Genomic DNA, 18,755 nt, shown 5'->3' with positions numbered 1-18,755 from the left:
TTAGTTGCTTAAAGGCTTACATAATTGTATCACTTCTCTGCTAGATGAGAAATAATTTCCATTAGAACATTTCAATTATGAAGACATGGAAGAATGTTGGAAACACAACACAAGGAATTAAATTAGAGTTGGAATGTCAATAAATGGGTAACCTTAGAGGCCAGAAATACTTATTTCACTACATGAAGAGCATCATCATGGCTTGTTTCTGGAGAGCACTCAATTCATTCAATGAACAGCCAGAAACCATAAAAACAGATTTAAAATGGGTACAAGTGAATCATAGAACTATTTACATCGGAAAAGAGATTATCTTACAGCCCAGACTGCAAACTGTTCTTCTTTCTTCTACCAAAAATAGATACCAAGAAACTAACTGCATGAAACATGAGTTTATTTTTTGATTGCAGAGAAAGAAAGAAAAAATTAACACCAACTTTTTAAAAAAATCCTTAAATCAAACATTATTCTTATTACTGCCTTGCACATTTCATCCATTTCCTCCCCAAATCTTGTATTAGTCTAAAATTAATATAACAACTACTTGCAAATGTACCTGTGCAGTACTGCAAACTGGCTGATACAGCCTGTCCATTTTTATCTTGCACAACATCTCCGTGTTGATATTCATCCAACCTAAAAAAATAAAGTTATAGTGTGCATACATATATATGTATATATTTTTAAAACCTGTTTAACCTCAAACACGACGCAGGCAAAAATTCAAACCTTGACAGATTTCTAGTGATAAAGGATACAAGCTTGAATGAATGAGCACTAGTACCGGTTTCATATCATGAGAGTTGTAATACAGCGGCTTGACACAATGAGACCTCCTCAGCTCAGGAAATTGGCTTTGCAGAGGTCAGGACAAGCCCCGCAGGATTCCCGGGCTTTGGGAAGCTGATGGGGAACGATTTTACACTCACAGCCCAGTGTCTGCTGCCCTCTCCCGGGCACCTACAGGAAATATCACGTTTGACAGGGCTCAACATCGCAGGTGACCTGATGCTAAAAAACGGTGCATCAAGTGCTGCTGCACTTTCATCCCATCACCCTGCAGCAGTCAAAAAGAAAGCACGAATGGAGCCATGTCATCACTCCAGAATCCAAAATGATACTGTCCTGTGGACATATTACCCTGTTACAAAAACCAGTTCAATGAAGCAAACTAGATTTTTGTTATACTTTCTTTTCTTTCTTTAACCGTGATGTTTTGAATTAGTGGTAAGAAACCATTCTTTACCAATCTCTAATGAATTACGCAAGATATCAGGAAGGCGAAAAATTTATCAGATACTCTGCAACCAAACATGGTAAAATAAGCTCTTAGGCTCATTTATTCCTGTCTTCTTTGATCCATTCTTCTTATTATGATATGAAAACTCACCAGGATATCTGAACAAACTTAGGAAAAGGACTGTCTTGATTATCTTGCATCACAAACAACTGCAACACGGGTAAGACTTTGTTAAGGTACCATTAAAATTCCAGACTGCCAAACTAGTTACTAATGAAAGATTGTAACTGCAAATACACAGAGACAATATACAGAGACAGTAAAAAAGGAATCAAAGATGAACATGCTGTTTAGTGGCCCATTCTGTATTTCATAAAGATTTACAGGGTTTATTTCAATTTATCTTATTTCATACTAGAATGTATCTTGAAAACTTCATGACAATGTTTCTTAACATATACAATTACCTAAATACCTAGTGAAAAGATAAAAGGAAATACACTGTGGGTTTTGAGTACGAAAGTACATTTTATGAAATGCACTATCATCATGGATATCATCACTGAAGTGCCCTTCTCGTGATCTCCAACTCTAGGCACAGAAGAATCCTCACTTAAGCAGCACCAACTATGCAATTACTGCCCACAAAATTAATTTTCACTTTTGAGATTTGGACTTCTCAAAAGGAGACATGAAACCCCAGCAGTGTTAGGAAAGGCTTGCTCAGAAACCAGTATGTCAAGTCAGACACGTGCCAACTTCCCTCTTCATTACAGCAGAGGATTAAACCAAGTCACACTGCTGATGGGTGGATATTATGGAAATGGTTTTTTCCTTTTAGTGTTGTCTAGTTTGGGAAGTGAACAGGCTCTGATTTAGAGCTAGTAAAGCCTCTGAGTAATATGAAAATAACTTGTCATGATTTTTCCCCACTTCTTTCTCAGATCTGACATGTCATTCCTATGGGACTGCTTTGTGTTGGATGAGAGTACAGCCTAACTTGAGCTAGGCTTGTAAGGGAAACCTACAGGTCTATACATACAATCTATTTGCTTATTTGCCAGCCAGTACATCTGCAAGGCATCTGATATAACCCAAATCCTTCCATTTACTGCAATATGCTTTGGCTGTTGTACACCCACATCCTATTTTGCCCACCAGCTTTAGGAGAACTTGTGCCATGCCACATTTGCTGTTCCCAGCCTGCATTCTGCAGGCCCACCTTTTCACAGACACCCACTTGCAAAAAAAAGGCCATTATACACTATTTCTAGACACTGGTATTCACCTTTTCAGTCACTTTACTTTAAAGTATTGTCAGTGAAAATAATGTCAATCAAAATAGATGGCAGATCAATACTTATAGAAAATATTGGGAAAATAAGCATGTCTCGTGCTTCACACATATTTCCTTAAGCACTGGGACTGTGATAAAATTAAGAAAGGAAATAGTTGGATCTTGAAGCTATGCTCAAACAATGCAAGGAATTGAAGTAACTCAAAACAACAAAACACCTCACTCACTGATATGACAGGTAAAACTTGTTTTATAGACTGGTTTGAAGTCAACTTAACTGTCCTGCCACCATTACAGTAAACACATCTATCACAGCAAGTAACAGAGAAACCAAACAGCCTTCTATGATAACTTGACAAGTCTACACAAACTGATTACTGGTACCTACCAATTTCTCCCTGAAAAATTCTAATTTATGTGAAAAAGGGCTCCAAAGGAAATATCACATTCTAGGAAACTTTCAGTCATGCAAACTTCAAGTTGAATTTCCCCATATTACAGAATTTCCATCCCTTAGCTCTCATCAGAGGGGAAGAAAAAGGAGAAAAGGGTTTAGGTTATATAAACATTTAGAAGTAAAACTGCAAGGATAGAATCAATCAAACAAGTTACTTTCAAGCAGTGTGGAGTGGGAGCAGGCAGTGCACCAGCAATCTCACAGTAACATGCTAAACTTACAAACATTAAAATGCTATGAAAACTACTGTGTTTTTTTTTCACTTCCACATAAAAACAAGCCTTTCTGAAGTTCCCAATCTTTTCCCACTCATAATCACTTCATTCCCTATAAATTAAACTACTTTCGGGTGTATTAAATGCTTAAAAGTACCTTTATGTGGAAGATCTTTACTAGCAAGGCTATAAATATTAGCAAAACTATTAAATTAACCAGTTTCCTTGTTCTTTCTGAAACCCTTAATAATCGGGTAAGTTACCAAAGAAATGCAGGAACTGAGGCTGTCAATTAAAAAAACTCAAAATAAGTTTTTACTGCTTAAAAAGGAAATTAAAAATGCAACCACATTCTGAGAACAAAACAGAAAAAACCTTGATGCTAAATAGTCTAAGCTAGTCTCAGCTAGAATATGTACTTCAAAATGTATCTCTGCTGTTGGACTTGATGATCCTTGTGGGTCCCTTCCAACTCAGAATATTCTGTGCAATGTGTGAAGTTTATTAAAACTAGTGTTGTTATTTCATTAACATATGAAAATATTTCAGTGAGAGCTTACATTCTGCTGCATCTAAGCAACAGAACAGAAAACAATGCAATTTTAAGGTAAGTCAGCTAACTTTCTATTTTTCTTTTGCAATTTGGAGAATTCAGCACAACTTCATAGTTAGTTACAGAAATACACAAGTTACCTTTTAATTATATAGAGTGAAACAGCTTTCCATAATCCAACACAGACTTTCTCCTCCTTTAGCTGGGGTTCTAGCATTAATGGCACAGAGAGGACACACAGGTAGCAAGGAGAGTAGCAGATTGAGAAAAGCAGAGAACAAAGTAAACATGCCTTAACTTTCTGCTTCACCTACAAGAAATGGGGAGAAAACATTCTTCACCCTCCACCCCCAAGAAAAAAGGGAACATTCCTCAGCAAGCAAAAGAAAACAGGATTCTTCACAGTCAAGAAAAACCTCCTGATTTTCCTTTGCATTTGTGCCACAAGTCCCTGCAAACTCCTGCACCACCTGCAGAGATGGGACCCTAAAGCCAGGTGATGCTTTTAAATGAACCAGCTTCAAAGACAGGCAACCATTTCCCCTACAAAATGCAGTTTCTACCAAGAGGACCAGAACACAACAGACACATGGGCTCAAAAGAGACTAATTTACTCCACAGAGAAACTTCTGCAAATTAGTTCCCAAGGAAAGGGGCATGCTTTGTAGGGGGGGGTAATACTGGTAGAATGGTCAACAACTTTTGATCAACTCTCTCGTTAGCATTGTTGCTCTATCCCTAGCACCATGATTCTTTTGCTTTAGGGGGAAGGAAGAGATGCTAAAAAGTAAACTAAAAAGGCAACTGAGCTGTAAAAGTACTCATGACACACACCCAAATCACCACTGCCAAAATACATAAACATCTTAAGTGACTGACACCAAAGTGTTCAAATACTCAAGTTGTCCACACTGTGTTTGGAACAAATTACAAGAATTTATGACTCTTATAAACAAAATGCACAACGAAAAGTTACTTTTTACCCCAGACTAGCAAAAAACAAAAACACTCATTCAGTTTTCTTAATAATTTTACATTTGTGGTTATTTCAATAGGTTCTAGACTTGTCAGGGCTTGGATTTGAAATTCCTACCTGGATTTCAAAAAAACCCACCTTCTCTGGATCCAAACTGAGTTCAGTAACAACTGAGTGTTGGGGAATGGAAGGAACTAAGTGGCTTCTCAGGGACTATACTTACCCCTCTGTAGCATCAAGGATAATGTATGGCTCAGCCACCACTAGCAAATCCATTAATGCTATTACATTTTCACTGTTTGCTAATTAAGCATCCCTCCCTCCTACCTCTGACTTCCCCACTTGAACTGTAATACCTCTGAAACAAAAACTACATATAGTACACTATGATGGACCTCTGTAACTATATATTCCCTTAGCAGCACTAGTAGCAATATAAAAAGATGTTTAATAACACACTCAAAATTATGTTTCACAATAGTCCAATATATTTGAAGTAGAATCAGTGCAGAGGACTGAACAGAAAATTAATATTAAACTCTACCCTGATCTGTTCTTTCATTTCACTTCCACACTGATTCCCGACCTGTAAAATTTTCACTTCAAGTATCTTTGTTTCAATATTGCAATTATTCAACATAATTAACTTCACATGACTTACCTAAATTTTCTTCTTGCAGACCGTGTAAAATAGGGGCAAGACGATGCAGCAATAACAGATGTACTTTCCCTTAAAGTAGGAAATTCACTATTATTTTACAGTATTTATTTAAATGGAAATACACAAAGCAAGGAACATTCAAGTTTTCCTTTCAGGCAGAACTAAACTAAGACACTCAAATGCTGTAATTTTTCATACAGAACAGAATCCACAAACAAGTTTGCTGTAACACTGCCAAGACGGAACTTCTATTCACTAGGGTTTTCTTAATCCTAAACTTTGATTCAATCCCAACTATATTTCATCTCATTTTTCCTCAACATATTCTAAATACCCAACCTCTTCACACATTATGACTTATGGATGTGAAAAGCCAAGAATAAAAATATACCCTTTACAACATGAGAAATCCACTGCAGAAAAAACAGATGTGAGTGGCCTGACTCTTGCAACATTCCATCTGTCAATATAACACCAGGCTTTCAATAGGAAGTATGGCTACACTAGATTTTACACAAACATTGCAACAAAGGGCAATCTTATGCAAGCAGTTGTTTTACTCTAAAATCTGATATAGTTGTATCAGACATATTGTCTCATTCCATTTTCTTACACTGGACTGATATCCTTTGTCTATGTCTGACTAGATGGGATACAACTGGATGAAATCCCAGCAGAAGCAGAACCATAGTACAAGTTATTTTGAGCCTTTAGGTTAGCACATGATCAGCATCTACTTGCCCCTCTTACAGCGAGTTACAGCTACATGCTATTACCCACAAAGAAAAAAACAAGGTATGTTTGAAATTCTGCATTTTCAGTGAAGAAATCTTATTTCCTCACACCACTAACTGCTGTTTGTTCCACAGCTATGTTACTAAACTACATATGGTTCAAGTATTAATAACTTTTATTTCAAATCTGTGACCTTAACAACAAAGTAGTATAATATTAATCAGAAGAAAGCACTACAAACCTGCTTTAATCAATTCCTCATTAGCATTAACAGTATAACTGTCATCACCCGATGCCAGTAAAAGTTTGTAACTCCACTTTAAAGATTAAACTATGTATGCTTTTAAAGCTTTCTTATGTAATTGCCGTGGCCTGGGCTCTGAACTAATTTCTGTAAAGACTTTTCAGAAGATCCACTATGTATTTATGGAGAGAGCTTACTGTTCTGCATCTCTGTTTAATCTGCGTATCTTTCTCTTGACTGAACTCTCCTTTGACAGCAGAGCTTGCTGCTGATGTTGTTCCCCAGGAGAGCCATGTGGACCCAGAAAAGACTTAACTTCTTCATTTTGAAGGCTGGTATTTTTTCCCCTGTCAACAGAGTCTTCTTTGGAAACAGCAGAACTTTCAAGAGACTGAGAAGTGTCTTTCTGCAACAACAGTTAATTGTTTAAGATTTTCAGTGCACTTAAAGCTATTGCTCGCAACTCAAAAACCTGCAAGTTTCAAAGTAACTTTCAAAGGAACAGAACAATTTACCCTACTTTCTGAAAGTCATCTTTTATCTAGCAAAAATTATCTTCAAATCATATTAATAAGATAAATTCTGTCTAAGTGACAGTGAGTGTTGCAGTAGTTGCCTCTCCCACATGCTACTTTACATTAGGTTATCCAGTCAAACTAGCAATGTCTAAACAGTTACAAGTTTCACAAAGGACTGCCAGAATAGCACTGAATCATTGCTTTTCAAAATTTTGCTCTCAAAAAGCAAATTAAGTTAATCAAGAGGCAATGTAATTAAGTTCTGAACTCAAATGCAAAATTCTCCATTCTAATTACAATCCTAGCCGCTCAAGTGCTAAAGCTTTAACTCTCACACACTGTACCTGAACAAGTTCCACTCCTGAAACTTCTTCAGCTGTGTTGCTACAGCTGATGTATCTTATGGCACCAATTATTCCCTGAACAGCAATGCGCTTGTGTTCTCTGTAGTGCAAGTCTTCAATCTCTTTCCCTGTTTCACTTATGGTCTTCAAAACTGATTCAACTGCAAAAAAGAAATTTCCACAAACCAATTTTAAAGAAACAGAATACCAAAATCTCCGAATGCAAGTCAAAAAAAAATTATTTTGTTAATAAATATTAAATTGATTTAAACTTATGTTTTTGAAGAATTTTAAATCTTTTTGTTGTCCACATCACAGGGGAAATAATTTAAACAGTAAACCTTTTTAGCTCATGTGAATCCCTTAGTATGCATTATCAGACATCACAATTCATTTTTCAGGTGAAGTTTCTAATTCACTGTTTCATCCAGAATAACTATTTTTAATACTGATTTAACAGAATATTCAGAGTAAAACTTCTGGGCATATCTGCAGCTCATGTAAACTTCTACAGTTCTCCTGAGCTAATAGTGCTGTGATACTTTTTGTAAGATGAGGATTTAACCTGTGAAACATTTAGTCACGTAAGAGAGTCTTTCCTGGAGTAAGACTGAACTGAAAAAGGCCACAAATTTTACAGATATTTGATGCATGATACCTTTATTGCTTTTACAATAATCTGAAAAGTTATCTGGAGGTCGTGGAAAAGGGTAATAGCCACCAATGACAGTTCTCTTTATTTGATCAGCTTCACTTTGTGATTTCATCCATTGAATGAAGTTTTTCACTTTGGTGTCCTTAGTGTATGGTTGACCCTTGTGCCACCCTTTTAAATGAAAAATAATCAGGTATCAAAACCAAAGCAGGTTACTGTAATCTGTTATTATCTTGAAACTTCCCTGAATACTACACAAAAAAACCAAATTAAGAAAATCTTGACTAGAGAGTACAAAAGATGTCTTTGCACTAGTCAATAGTGTTTTATCAAAACAAGCATCCTGAATTCCTTAACTACACTTGCATTTGACACTGAAAGTTAAACAAATAAGAAGTAACTAAAGGAAATAAAACAACTAGCAAAAATCTACTAGAATACTTTCTCACAGGAGCACACAAAACAATAAAATAATCAGAAATTGGTTTTTCAGCAGGAAAGAGCAGGTTGGTCTTCTCTATAGGGTTCAGCAAAGACTGACAGGTAACTGGCAAAGTATGTATTCATTGTTGGCTGGTTTAAAAAGTAAGGTATGGATTAAATACCAGTTTTATCAAATAAATTGTAATCTGAGCAGGGCTTCATCCAGCCTGTTAATTAAAATAGACCTCATGTAGTGGTTTGCTATCTCCAGCTGTAGTCCTCATTTAGGACCCATACAGATATAAAATGAACTAAAGCTAGAGTGAGGGAAAGCTTAAGTATTTAATCAGAAATTAAACACAAATTATACTGAAGGAAAGCAAAGGAAAAAAACCAACTTCTCAAACCCTTTATTTAGGAGTAAGTTAAATCATTAGGAATCTATGAACAAAACAAGTAGTTTGCTAGTCCAACTAAGCACAAAACACCCTACCCAGCCTGTTAGAAAAGACTGTGTGTGCAGAATTGGGTATGATCAGGTACTCTAAAATTTTTGCACGTATTTTTCTCTATTCCTACTTGCCAGCAGAAGGATTCAGGCTGGGTGACTGATATGTTAGGAACAATGAAGAAATGAGCTGGATTAACAAAACCAGGAAAGATACTCCTACTGCACCTTATACTGCCTTGCAATTCAGTCACTACATCACTCGCCTGCAACACTACAAAAATCTGCCTCTGGATTCAAGAGCAAAGACACAATTTAAGACACCTATACCCTTTTTTTCTTTAATTAAAAAATACCCTTTCCAAAGAAATAAGATGAGAACTACATACTACCCCAGCAGAACTTGTTTAAGTTACCTGTAATGAATATTTGACTTTCATTTGAAGTCGTGAGGTAAATTGTGCTGGAAGGATTCCCAGTGAGGTCCCGGACTACTCTCATCTGTGTGCACACCAAGTATGTCACTGGAGGAAAGAAACACCTTCATTCTTTTCCCGACAGTTCATTGATTTTAGAATGTCAAGACTGACACACACTGTATAAATTTTATTAAGTGGTCTAAACAAGACAATTTAGTTTTTGATCCTACAAATGCTTCAGCATGTTTTGAGTGTCCATTATAAATTATAATATGGAGATGTAATTAAATATTCAATTTAATTTCAGCATACATATCAGGACTAAAAATAAGACATTTCATCAGGTAGGATATCAAAGAAACAAACAGTATTAGATGGCTGTGTTTCTTAAGGATAAAAAGCATAAAATCACGAGAAATCATGACATGTCACTGCAAAACTTCTAAATAGAGTACAAACTCACTCTTTTGTTAATATCTCAGTTAAACACTGGAATGTCATTCTTTGCCATTCCCCCAGAACACTCAAGATGAATGCAGCCATAATCTTAACAGGGTTGTGCAGCTGGTCCTGCATCATATGATATAAAAAATGCACATGACAGCAACCAACCAGTGTTAAAGGAAGAATGAGTGCTTGGAGGAGAAGAGAAAGAAGGCAAGAAGAAAAATGTAAAGCTCTTTTAAAATCCTTAATTAAGGATTCCCCAGTTTGAAATCTATTATTCTTAGCTCACATGCAATAAATAACACAGCTGGGTGTTGACTGCTATTTGGACAAAAATATTGACTCAAAGAAACTAAGCTTTTCCACTTTCACCTCTCCCTTCATTCAATCCTCTTAAATAATTCCTGTCTATAAAAAAACCCAGATATTTATAGGACAAAAGGAATAATAGATTTGATCAGCTGCTGTCTTTCACTGCCTCTGATGTAGATGTTGCCCCAGGTGCTTCACTTAAGTTTCTGTCTGAAATTAATGAGACCAGGTGAACCCCACCTATCCACCTAATTGTTCACACTAACTGACACTGCAATATAATGAGGGTTTCAAATATTTAAACCATTTTTTATTTTTAAGTTTTATCTGTTGTTTATCTGTTTAAGGAGATAAACCTCAAACAGAGGCATTTTTTTATTCAGTGGCAATTATGCTCAGAATTTGAAATTAGCAACGAACTAGAAAAACACTGTAAGTAATTATTAGTAAGTATTATAGAGAGATGAATACTTGGGTGAATACGCTCAAACACATCTGGCTGAGAAGTTGCAAATAATTCCAGTATGAATGGTTGGTCTGAGGTCCCATCAATGGCATGTGCCCAACGATAGAGCCAGAAGTCTTCACAGTGATCTGTATAGACAAATATTAAGAAAAATGTATAAGCATTTATTCAGAAATATAAAAATAATTTGATAAATTCTGAAAATCATATTTTCTAGAAAAACCTCTTTTTCTGGCTCGTTCAGCCCTTCCTACAAATGTCACAAGACCAATGACATCACAGGAATAATTGTGTGGTAAGTCATCCAGTTCTGACCTAAAACCAAAACAGAAGAAATATGTGGGTAAGTTTTCTCAGAAACTTTGCAAAAAACCATTTCCAATTAACATTCACTGTAATGCTGTGTAATTTAAGTTACAGCTTGATAACCAACAAAATTCTGTTTTACCTTGTGATAAACCGATATTTAACTTCAGGTAATCCCCATTCTGGCTTAACCATTTCTTCTGGAATAATGCTTATTTTAGTAGGAGGATTTCGATCATTAAGGCTAATTTCTGACAAAGAAAAAAAAGGTAACATTTAAGGCATGAGTACAAATCAGCATCATCATCAATAACAACAACAGGTGCTACAGAATAGACACAAGACCTTCTGTTTTCCTTCATGGCCATGGTGTATTTATATCATGTTAATAATTACTTGAACTGGCATCAGGTATGGAAGTTCTCATCTGCTAGTTCTGTTTTAGTTTATTGTCTGCACATCAATTTTAGAGCTTACTGGCATTTGGCAATAGAGCTAGTGTAGAAAGTACTTTGTATCTAATCAGTACTGTGGTATTAATTGCTGTTAAAATATCTGGCAGGATCGGACTTGTTAGCTCATATAGGGAATTGGAAAGTTTAAATTACTCAGATTATAAAATTGCTTTGTTGAATTCTGTACCTGAATTCCTTACTTTATTTTGATGAAAACGTAAAGTCACAGGAATTGATTAATAATTTAACAAACAGTGAGATAAAGCTGGAATCCTTAAGAAACTTTATCCTGGTTTCTTTATGGGTTGGTTTTTATTATTATTATTGTTGTTCTTGTTATAGACCATATAGAGTACTGGTGTTTTCTAGACGGTGAAGCCATTCTCTCTGTATTATTTATTCTGGTTGCTTGGGTTTGGGTAAGGAATTACTCAAATAATGTACCCAGAAAAGTAATTAAATAAGTATAAATAATGTATACAGTTCTTTACATAACTGTATCTGGCCCCTCACCCTAGCAGAGCAAAATTAGGAAGGTGCTATACTTGAAGTCAGCCTCTCTACTTAGGAATATTCTTTTGGCTGCTGCTTTATAGAAATATATTTTGGAGGACAATTGTGGATTTGAATATGGCGTTTTAAGACAATACCTCAGAGAAAATTCTGCAACCCAAAACTTTCTCATGCACTACTTATCAATTGTTTCCTAATTCTGAGATTAAAGGAAAGTCATACACTCAACAAAGGACTACACCCTGGGATGAGTCAGAAGATAAGATCAGGCTTTTGTCAGTGCCACACAAATGCAGTGATCTGTGAAATGTAAACATTGCCTGGCAGGGGAATTCAAGGTGGTGGTACCAACTATTTAAGCTTCAAAAGTTTTAGGTCCTGAAACAGCACCTCTGTGCATATCATACAATGCTGCAGCTGCAAACAGAGGCACGCAGTGCAGAACTCACTGCAGAGCAGGGTAGGGATTGCAGCAGCACACTGCCTTGCAAGCACTCTTAGTGTGGAAAGCCCATTCCCTTGGGGACTTGTTAACTCTCCAGGTACACTGCACAATGTTTACAGGTGAATGGTTGTTAGGAAACACTGGATAGTTGGGATTTGATGAAATTATAAATTGGAAATAAATTATGGAAAAGGTAACAAGAAAACTTAAGCAATTCAGTGTAACTGAAACCTGAAATACTGCCCCATATTGGGCATATACAGAGATACTTAGTGAGGTGTTAAGTTTCACTTGATCTGAACACAAACTGTCATCACCTTCCCTGACAAACTTCCATTCTTGGCTAAACGTTTCTCTCTCCTGCCAACTCATCACAAATTCTTCAAACATTAAGATCTTGTTTTAATGCAAATATACATCAGGCAGAGAATACACTGCGTCTAGCAGTGAAAATATTGTTTATTTTTGTGCACTGTAGCAAGTGCATTAGGAAACTGTCACTGTTAATAGGTTATACATACATCACCCTTCACTAACATGCATATTTGCTTGGTTCAAGGAAGTTATTTGAATTTTCTGAGTGCTGGCTGTCATTTTCTTCTGAGTATAAAAGCACAAAAAGGGAAGGAATTTGTGTTCAGTGAAGTAGGAGAGAAAAAACCCCAAAGCTGACCAAATCCAGTTTGAAAAGGCCATTACTGTTATATTGCAGTACTTGTATTTCTGTAGTGTAGCTCCTTTGAGTATCTGCCACACTAAACAACTGCAAGTAAGAAAATGCTTTTTCATAGCCAAGGAACATTCTTCATACACACACTCCCATGGTGATGCTCTTTCAGCACACAGCAGTCATCAATGCAACTTTTTATTCAGTGGAGCTGTGCAGTTGCTCTAGGCCTTGGGAATAGACACTAAAATCTAAAGTCAGATCAGGTGACAATGTGCTTCAGTGGCCTGGAAGAAGGTGTGAGCAGCGCACAAATAATATCTGTATTATTAATCAGGAAGTAGAATCAGATTAAAATTCAGTACCAGAGACTTGTGTTTATAATGCCACTTGCTGATATCAGAGACTTTTTTTTATTTTTAAAATAAATGTTTTAACTAATTGTGGCAGTAAACTTTGTAGACGTGATCCAAATATAAACAGGGAACAAAAAGAACCTGGATGTTAACACACCTTTCAGAGGTGGAACTATACCTTATCCTTTAGTCTCAGCAATTGATAATTTTCTATTTTATTTCTATGAAGAACTACCTTTCCACAGCCAAAACAGGTTTCTGTAATACTTAACCAATTGTAGCAAATCTCTTCATCTGTGAATCCCCCGGTGTTGGCTGTGTTTTAAACGGGTAACTGTCTTTGATTGCGTACTGTTCAAGGAGAAGGACTGTGCCAACCTTCATGCTGTTATACCACTCAGGACACAGTGAACTCCACAAAACCATTGATGTCATGCCTGAACCATCAGCAACTTCAAAATAAGCCTAGGGGAAAAAAAGAGATAATATTTATTCATTTTTTATTTATCATCATTCTGGTATGTGTTTATTTTGGGTAATGAACCAGCTACTTCACTGGTGAGCAATTTCTCTGATGATTACAATGGATATAGAGCATGTTCCAGAACTTGTATTGAATACTAGAGTGGAAAAAAATCCCCACTTTCCGCAAAGAATTCTTCCACAATTACCTCAGCCCAAACTCTAACCCTCCCAGTGCTCAGTAATGGCAGGATGACGCCAACTTCACTCCATGTTTTTTGGAGGAGGTTGGGGAAATCCCAACCACAAGAAACAGCATGGAAAATATTCTTCTTTATCGCTGAGAATGCTGTATTTAGAGTTACATTTCTAAGTATCCATGAAGGAAAAACGTATTTTGGAAGCTGAGAAGTTACAGGGACATTCACTAAACGTTCCTGATCAAAAAACTATACAAGTCTGATTTCCCGGCAAAAAAAATAATGCGGAGAACAAGGTACTTTGCAAACCACTATGTTATCATTGCAGTTTTTCTCACTACAAAGTTTGCTACAATTTTTTTTCAAACTGGGCAAACACTGAATCCATAACTGAGTAGATCGCTGAGCAGTAAAAAGTTGCTTAAATGTATTGCCTTTTTTTTTTTTGACAAGACACTCCAACTTCCAAAGCATAAAGAACAGAAACCTTAAGGCTAGTCAACTACTAAAACCTCCAAATATCTGTATTTCTTCACAAAAAGCTCAACTGAACTATACTAACTGAAACACATCCACCAGTTTGGACATGACCACTAAATGCAGCATTTCCTACTCCAAGGGGCTCAGCATTTTTTCAAGGCAGCAAATTTTTCATATTTTTCAATATAAAATAGCTACAACACAAATCTTAACTTTATGAGCTTGTTACATGGGAAAAATTATTTTCAAATATCCTACACCTATTTGTTTGAGTGTTAACCTACGTATTTATGCCTCTTTACCTGATAAGGCATATCCATTGCTTTCCCTGGTTTTCCGTAGTACCTTAGTCTAGATTTGTGCAGGATTCTCACAAGGAGTGGATGGAAGCGCACTCTGCTTCTCCATGTCATTTCCAGATGACCAAGATTAGTCAGCTTGGACACTAAGGTCAAGGGGGGGATGAGAGGTGGGGGAAAAGATCAGAAAAGAGCATTCATGATTGAGCATTCAAGTTTTCAGACCAGGATGTCATATGTATTTTCATAATGTTTCTAACATCAAAAAAGGCTCATTTGTTGATGCCATTCACCGTTAAATCCTGTTATGAGCTATCTGCACACAGCATAGTTTTGCTTTGTATTTTTAATTGAAAGAGAGTGATGACATTTAAAATGACACAGAAGTGTTGTCACATGACCAGAAGAGCTACTACAAAAACCAGGTGTTAGCCAACACAGGCACCACACACTTGTGCAGAAGTCCTGCTTGTACCTCCCTCCTCACCAGGCTTCATGGAATGGCCCAAGCCCCTCAATACTGAGCACGCCTTGGGTGCCAGCTGCTGGATCTGAGCACCCTGTCCCACAGACCAGACATGAGGCTACTACTGGACTGGCTGTTTTCAACACTTCAGAAGACTGGGCATAAGCACCACAGCTACAGGTTATCAGTCAATGTTTCGTAGAGCTTAAAAAAATCCTCTCGAAGTAACACAGAGTCACAGAATGGGTTGGGTTGGAAGGTATCACCTCTCAGCCATGGGCGGGGACACCTTCCACTAGACCAGGTTGCTCCAAATCCAGTCCAACCTGGTTTTGAACACTTCCAGAGATGGGGTATCCAGAACTTGGCAACTCTGGGCAACTTGTGCCAGGCCCCACCAGCCTCACAGGGAAGTTTTTCCCCGCTACCGAATGTTACATGAGCAAGTGAACTGTGATACAGGTGGCACACTTTGGCAGTGCCAAACACAACTGGCGGGTCACCAGGGATCTCGGCCCTGCTGCACAAGCCATCACAGAATCAATTAGGTGGGAAAAGACCTCTCGGATCGTTGAGTCCAACCTATGACCCAACACCACCGCGTCAACTACATCATGGCACTGAGTGCCACGTCCAGTCTTTCCTTAAACACCTCCAGGGACGGTGACTCCACCACCTGCCTGGGCAGCCCATTCCAATGCCTCATCACCCTTGCTGTGAACAAATTTTTCCTAACGTCCGACCTGAACTTCCCCTTAGGACTATGTCCCTTTGCCCTATTGTCTGGGACAAGAGCCCGACTCCCACCTGGCTACAACCTCCTGTCAGTAAGGTCTCCCCTGAGCCTCTTCTCCAGGCTAAACACCCCCAGCTCCTCAAAGGACTTGTGCTCCGGACCCCTCCCCAGCTCCGCTGCCCATCGCAAACCACCGCAACCTCACTGTGGGATCCCCAGGAAAGGGCACCTCCCGCCTTCTCCCCTCTTACCGTCCACATCCACCTGCGCCGGGGGTCTGTCGGGCATCCACACGTCTCCGTAGGGATCCTCGTTGTTCCAGAGCGGCAGGTAGTGCCTGTTCTCGCCGCGGAGGGGCTGGAGCTGGCGGGTGCCGTCGGGCGGGGTGCCCGCGGTGGCGGCGGTGTCTCCCGGCCCCCCCGCCCGCTCCAGCCCCTCCAGGCAGAGGAACCCGCGGTTCAGCCGCTTCTCGTCGTAGCGGTACGAGCAGCGCGTGAGGCGCAGGCGCGCTCCCGCCCGCAGGCGCGCGCGCTGCACGAGCCCGTTCAGGCGCGGCTCGAGGTGGCAGCGCTGCCGGCGCGCGCCGTCCGCGAGCGTCACGTCGTACCAGTACTGAGGGGCCGGGGGGGCGGCCGGGGGCGGAGGGGCCTGCGCCAGGTACCGCTCCACCGCCACCACCGTCACCGCCGGCGGCTCCGCGGGCGCCACGCTCAGCTGCGAGGAGCCCCGCACCTCCTCGAACACCTTCTGCAGCCAGGAGGCCCCGCTGCCGCCGCCCTCCGCCGCCGCCCGGCTCTCCTCGGCGCGCTCCGGGGTAGGGTCCTGCATGACAGCGTCCTGGCGGCCGCTGCAAGGCGAGAGCCGCGGCCCGGGGCGCTGCCGGGGCGGCGGCGGGGGGCGGCAGAGACAGCGGCGGCCGCAGCGGCGGGTTCCTGCTGTCATAGGCCGAGCCGGGGCGCCGCCGCCATGGCGCGCGGGGCGGGGCCGCTGCGCGCGCGCGCCCTTCAAACCGCCAACGGCCGCTGACGGCGGGGGCGGGGCCGGGGAGCGGAACGGCACCGGGAATGGGAACCGGAGAGGGAGAGCGGCTGCGCTTGGGTGCAGGGACGAAGTGGAGGCCCGAGGAAGAGGTCGGCGATGAGCGGCCGGGTAGCGGCGGAAGAAGGGCGTGAGGGGGTTCCCGGTAGCCGGCGGGCGTTTCCCCGGTGGCCTGGGGGCCGCGGCTGCTCCGGTGCCGGCCCGCTGCCCGCCCTGGTCTGTGCCTTGTGGCGGTGCCCGGGAGCTCGGGGGTGCCGGGGACCCCCCGCTCCCCGTCGGTAGGACAGGGGTGCCGGGGACCCCCCGCTCCCCGTCGGTAGGACAGGGGTGCCGGGCCTGGCGGCCTCCTGGGCACCGCCTTGGTCCCAGCGTCCGTTAGAGACTTCCTGCTGCACCTGTTCCCGATTCCGTTTAAGTGGATGCACAACACTCGTCATAGCTTCTACCTCACCATCCGAGCGTGTTCCTAGCTGGAACGGAAGAGTCTCGTGCTAGCTCCTGAGATTGTATTTACCTTTTACATAGTTACAGTGTCTGGGTAATCGTCATCAGCCTTCCATTAGAACACTATTGAGTCTTTTTTCTTTGTTGTTTCCATCGTTAGAAGAAATTCTTAGCAGTGGACCCTAAGCCTGTGACCTTATTTATATAATAATTGATTCTTGTCCCACTGCAACTATCAAGATCATCCTATTCTTTATTGTACCATAAAATCACAGAATGGTTTGGGTTGGAAGGGACCTTAAAGACCATCTAGTTCTAACCACCTTGCCATGGGCAGGGACACCTTCCACTAGGCCACTTATGATATTAATGAAGCTTCTGGAAATTAAGAACTTTGTATTCAATACTTTATTAGCACTCACTAATACATATATTATATGTATTTTTTTCTATTGGAAGACACATCTCTTGTATGAGGAAAGGCAGGGAGCTGGGCATGTTCAGCCCAGAGAAGAGAGGACTGAGAGGGGACTTTATCAGTGCACACAAATATCTGAAGGACAGGTGTCAGAAGTAAGGGAGCAGCCTCTTTTCAGTGGTGCCCAGTGACAAGGGGCAATGGGCGCACAGACTGATACAAAGAAGTTCCATCTGAATAGGAGGAAAAAATTTCCTTACCTTGAGGGCGACAGAGCACTGGAACAGACTGCCCAGACAGGTTATGGAGTCTCCTTCTCTAGAGATATTCAAAAGCCATCTGGATACAATCCTGTGCTCCCTGCTCTAGCAGTGAAGTTGGACCAGATGATCTCTACATGACCCTTCCCACCCCAGCCATTCCATGGTTAGGCTAAAGAGCAACAGTACACAGTGAGGATAAAGGGGTAAAAAGAAAGGCCAGGAAGAGCAGCAGCTTCCAGTCTTTATAGTGTTACTGGTCCAGATAGCCTTTGGAAATCCAGAGGACGAAAGGGGGGCTGCAGCTTAGGCAGAGCTGGTCAGGTGCTGGGCCAGAAGGAGCTCTCAGTTTACAGCTTGAAAACAATTGTATTCTTAGTCTACTCCCTTTACCACTGTGGAGCATTTGCTGTGGGGAAATTGGAAAACCTGTTGCTTGAACCATTTCAAACAGAGTGAAAAACTAGACAAAGGGGTATAAACCCCAAGCTTTTTCTGGCCTTTAGACTTTCCTAGGAATGGTATGAGTTTATGTATTTCACGTAACATGCATTCCTTAGTGAGAAAATTTAAAACAAATCAGTCATTTGTCTTATGTTGAAGCCAAGTATAGAGTAAAACTTCCACATGGTGTCTTTTCCCCCCCCAGTAAACACACGACTTGTTGCGTGGACTGATAAAATGCCATTTACCACTTAAAAAAATGAACATGACCCAAACACTGAGGTTGCACAGGATGTGATTTCACATCACATAGAAGCCTTACCTGGAGGGCTGTGGTGTAGCCTTTTTTTTAGTTA

The 18,755-nt window shown here is 40.4% G+C and overlaps 1 protein-coding gene and 1 long non-coding RNA gene across 8 annotated transcripts in view; one reads left to right on the top strand and one right to left on the bottom strand.

The window, feature by feature from the left end:
• RADX (RPA1 related single stranded DNA binding protein, X-linked) overlaps nucleotides 1–16,752 on the bottom strand; it is a 19,432-nt gene extending 2,680 nt beyond the window's left edge. The window contains exons 1-12 of the mRNA XM_064669952.1: nucleotides 16,047–16,752; nucleotides 14,597–14,739; nucleotides 13,425–13,617; nucleotides 10,859–10,967; nucleotides 10,634–10,725; nucleotides 10,416–10,538; nucleotides 9,183–9,290; nucleotides 7,899–8,066; nucleotides 7,241–7,401; nucleotides 6,576–6,784; nucleotides 5,400–5,468; nucleotides 557–636 (exon numbers count right to left, since the gene is read on the bottom strand). Coding sequence (XP_064526022.1) covers nucleotides 557–636; nucleotides 5,400–5,468; nucleotides 6,576–6,784; nucleotides 7,241–7,401; nucleotides 7,899–8,066; nucleotides 9,183–9,290; nucleotides 10,416–10,538; nucleotides 10,634–10,725; nucleotides 10,859–10,967; nucleotides 13,425–13,617; nucleotides 14,597–14,739; nucleotides 16,047–16,737 — 2,146 coding nt within the window. The 5' untranslated portion in view covers nucleotides 16,738–16,752. The remainder of the gene's footprint in view (nucleotides 1–556; nucleotides 637–5,399; nucleotides 5,469–6,575; nucleotides 6,785–7,240; nucleotides 7,402–7,898; nucleotides 8,067–9,182; nucleotides 9,291–10,415; nucleotides 10,539–10,633; nucleotides 10,726–10,858; nucleotides 10,968–13,424; nucleotides 13,618–14,596; nucleotides 14,740–16,046) is intronic.
• The window catches only part of LOC135421454 (uncharacterized), a 15,327-nt gene continuing 13,083 nt past the window's right edge, over nucleotides 16,512–18,755 (top strand). For all 7 annotated transcript variants that reach the window (XR_010434009.1, XR_010434013.1, XR_010434012.1 and 4 more), the window contains exon 1: nucleotides 16,512–16,609. This is a non-coding gene — a long non-coding RNA (uncharacterized LOC135421454). The remainder of the gene's footprint in view (nucleotides 16,610–18,755) is intronic.

The sequence above is a fragment of the Pseudopipra pipra genome, chromosome 13, assembly GCF_036250125.1.
Source record: "Pseudopipra pipra isolate bDixPip1 chromosome 13, bDixPip1.hap1, whole genome shotgun sequence".
Lineage (NCBI taxonomy): Eukaryota > Metazoa > Chordata > Aves > Passeriformes > Pipridae > Pseudopipra > Pseudopipra pipra.
Note: the sequence above shows the minus strand (reverse complement) of the source record. Positions and strands in the feature narration are given on the sequence as shown.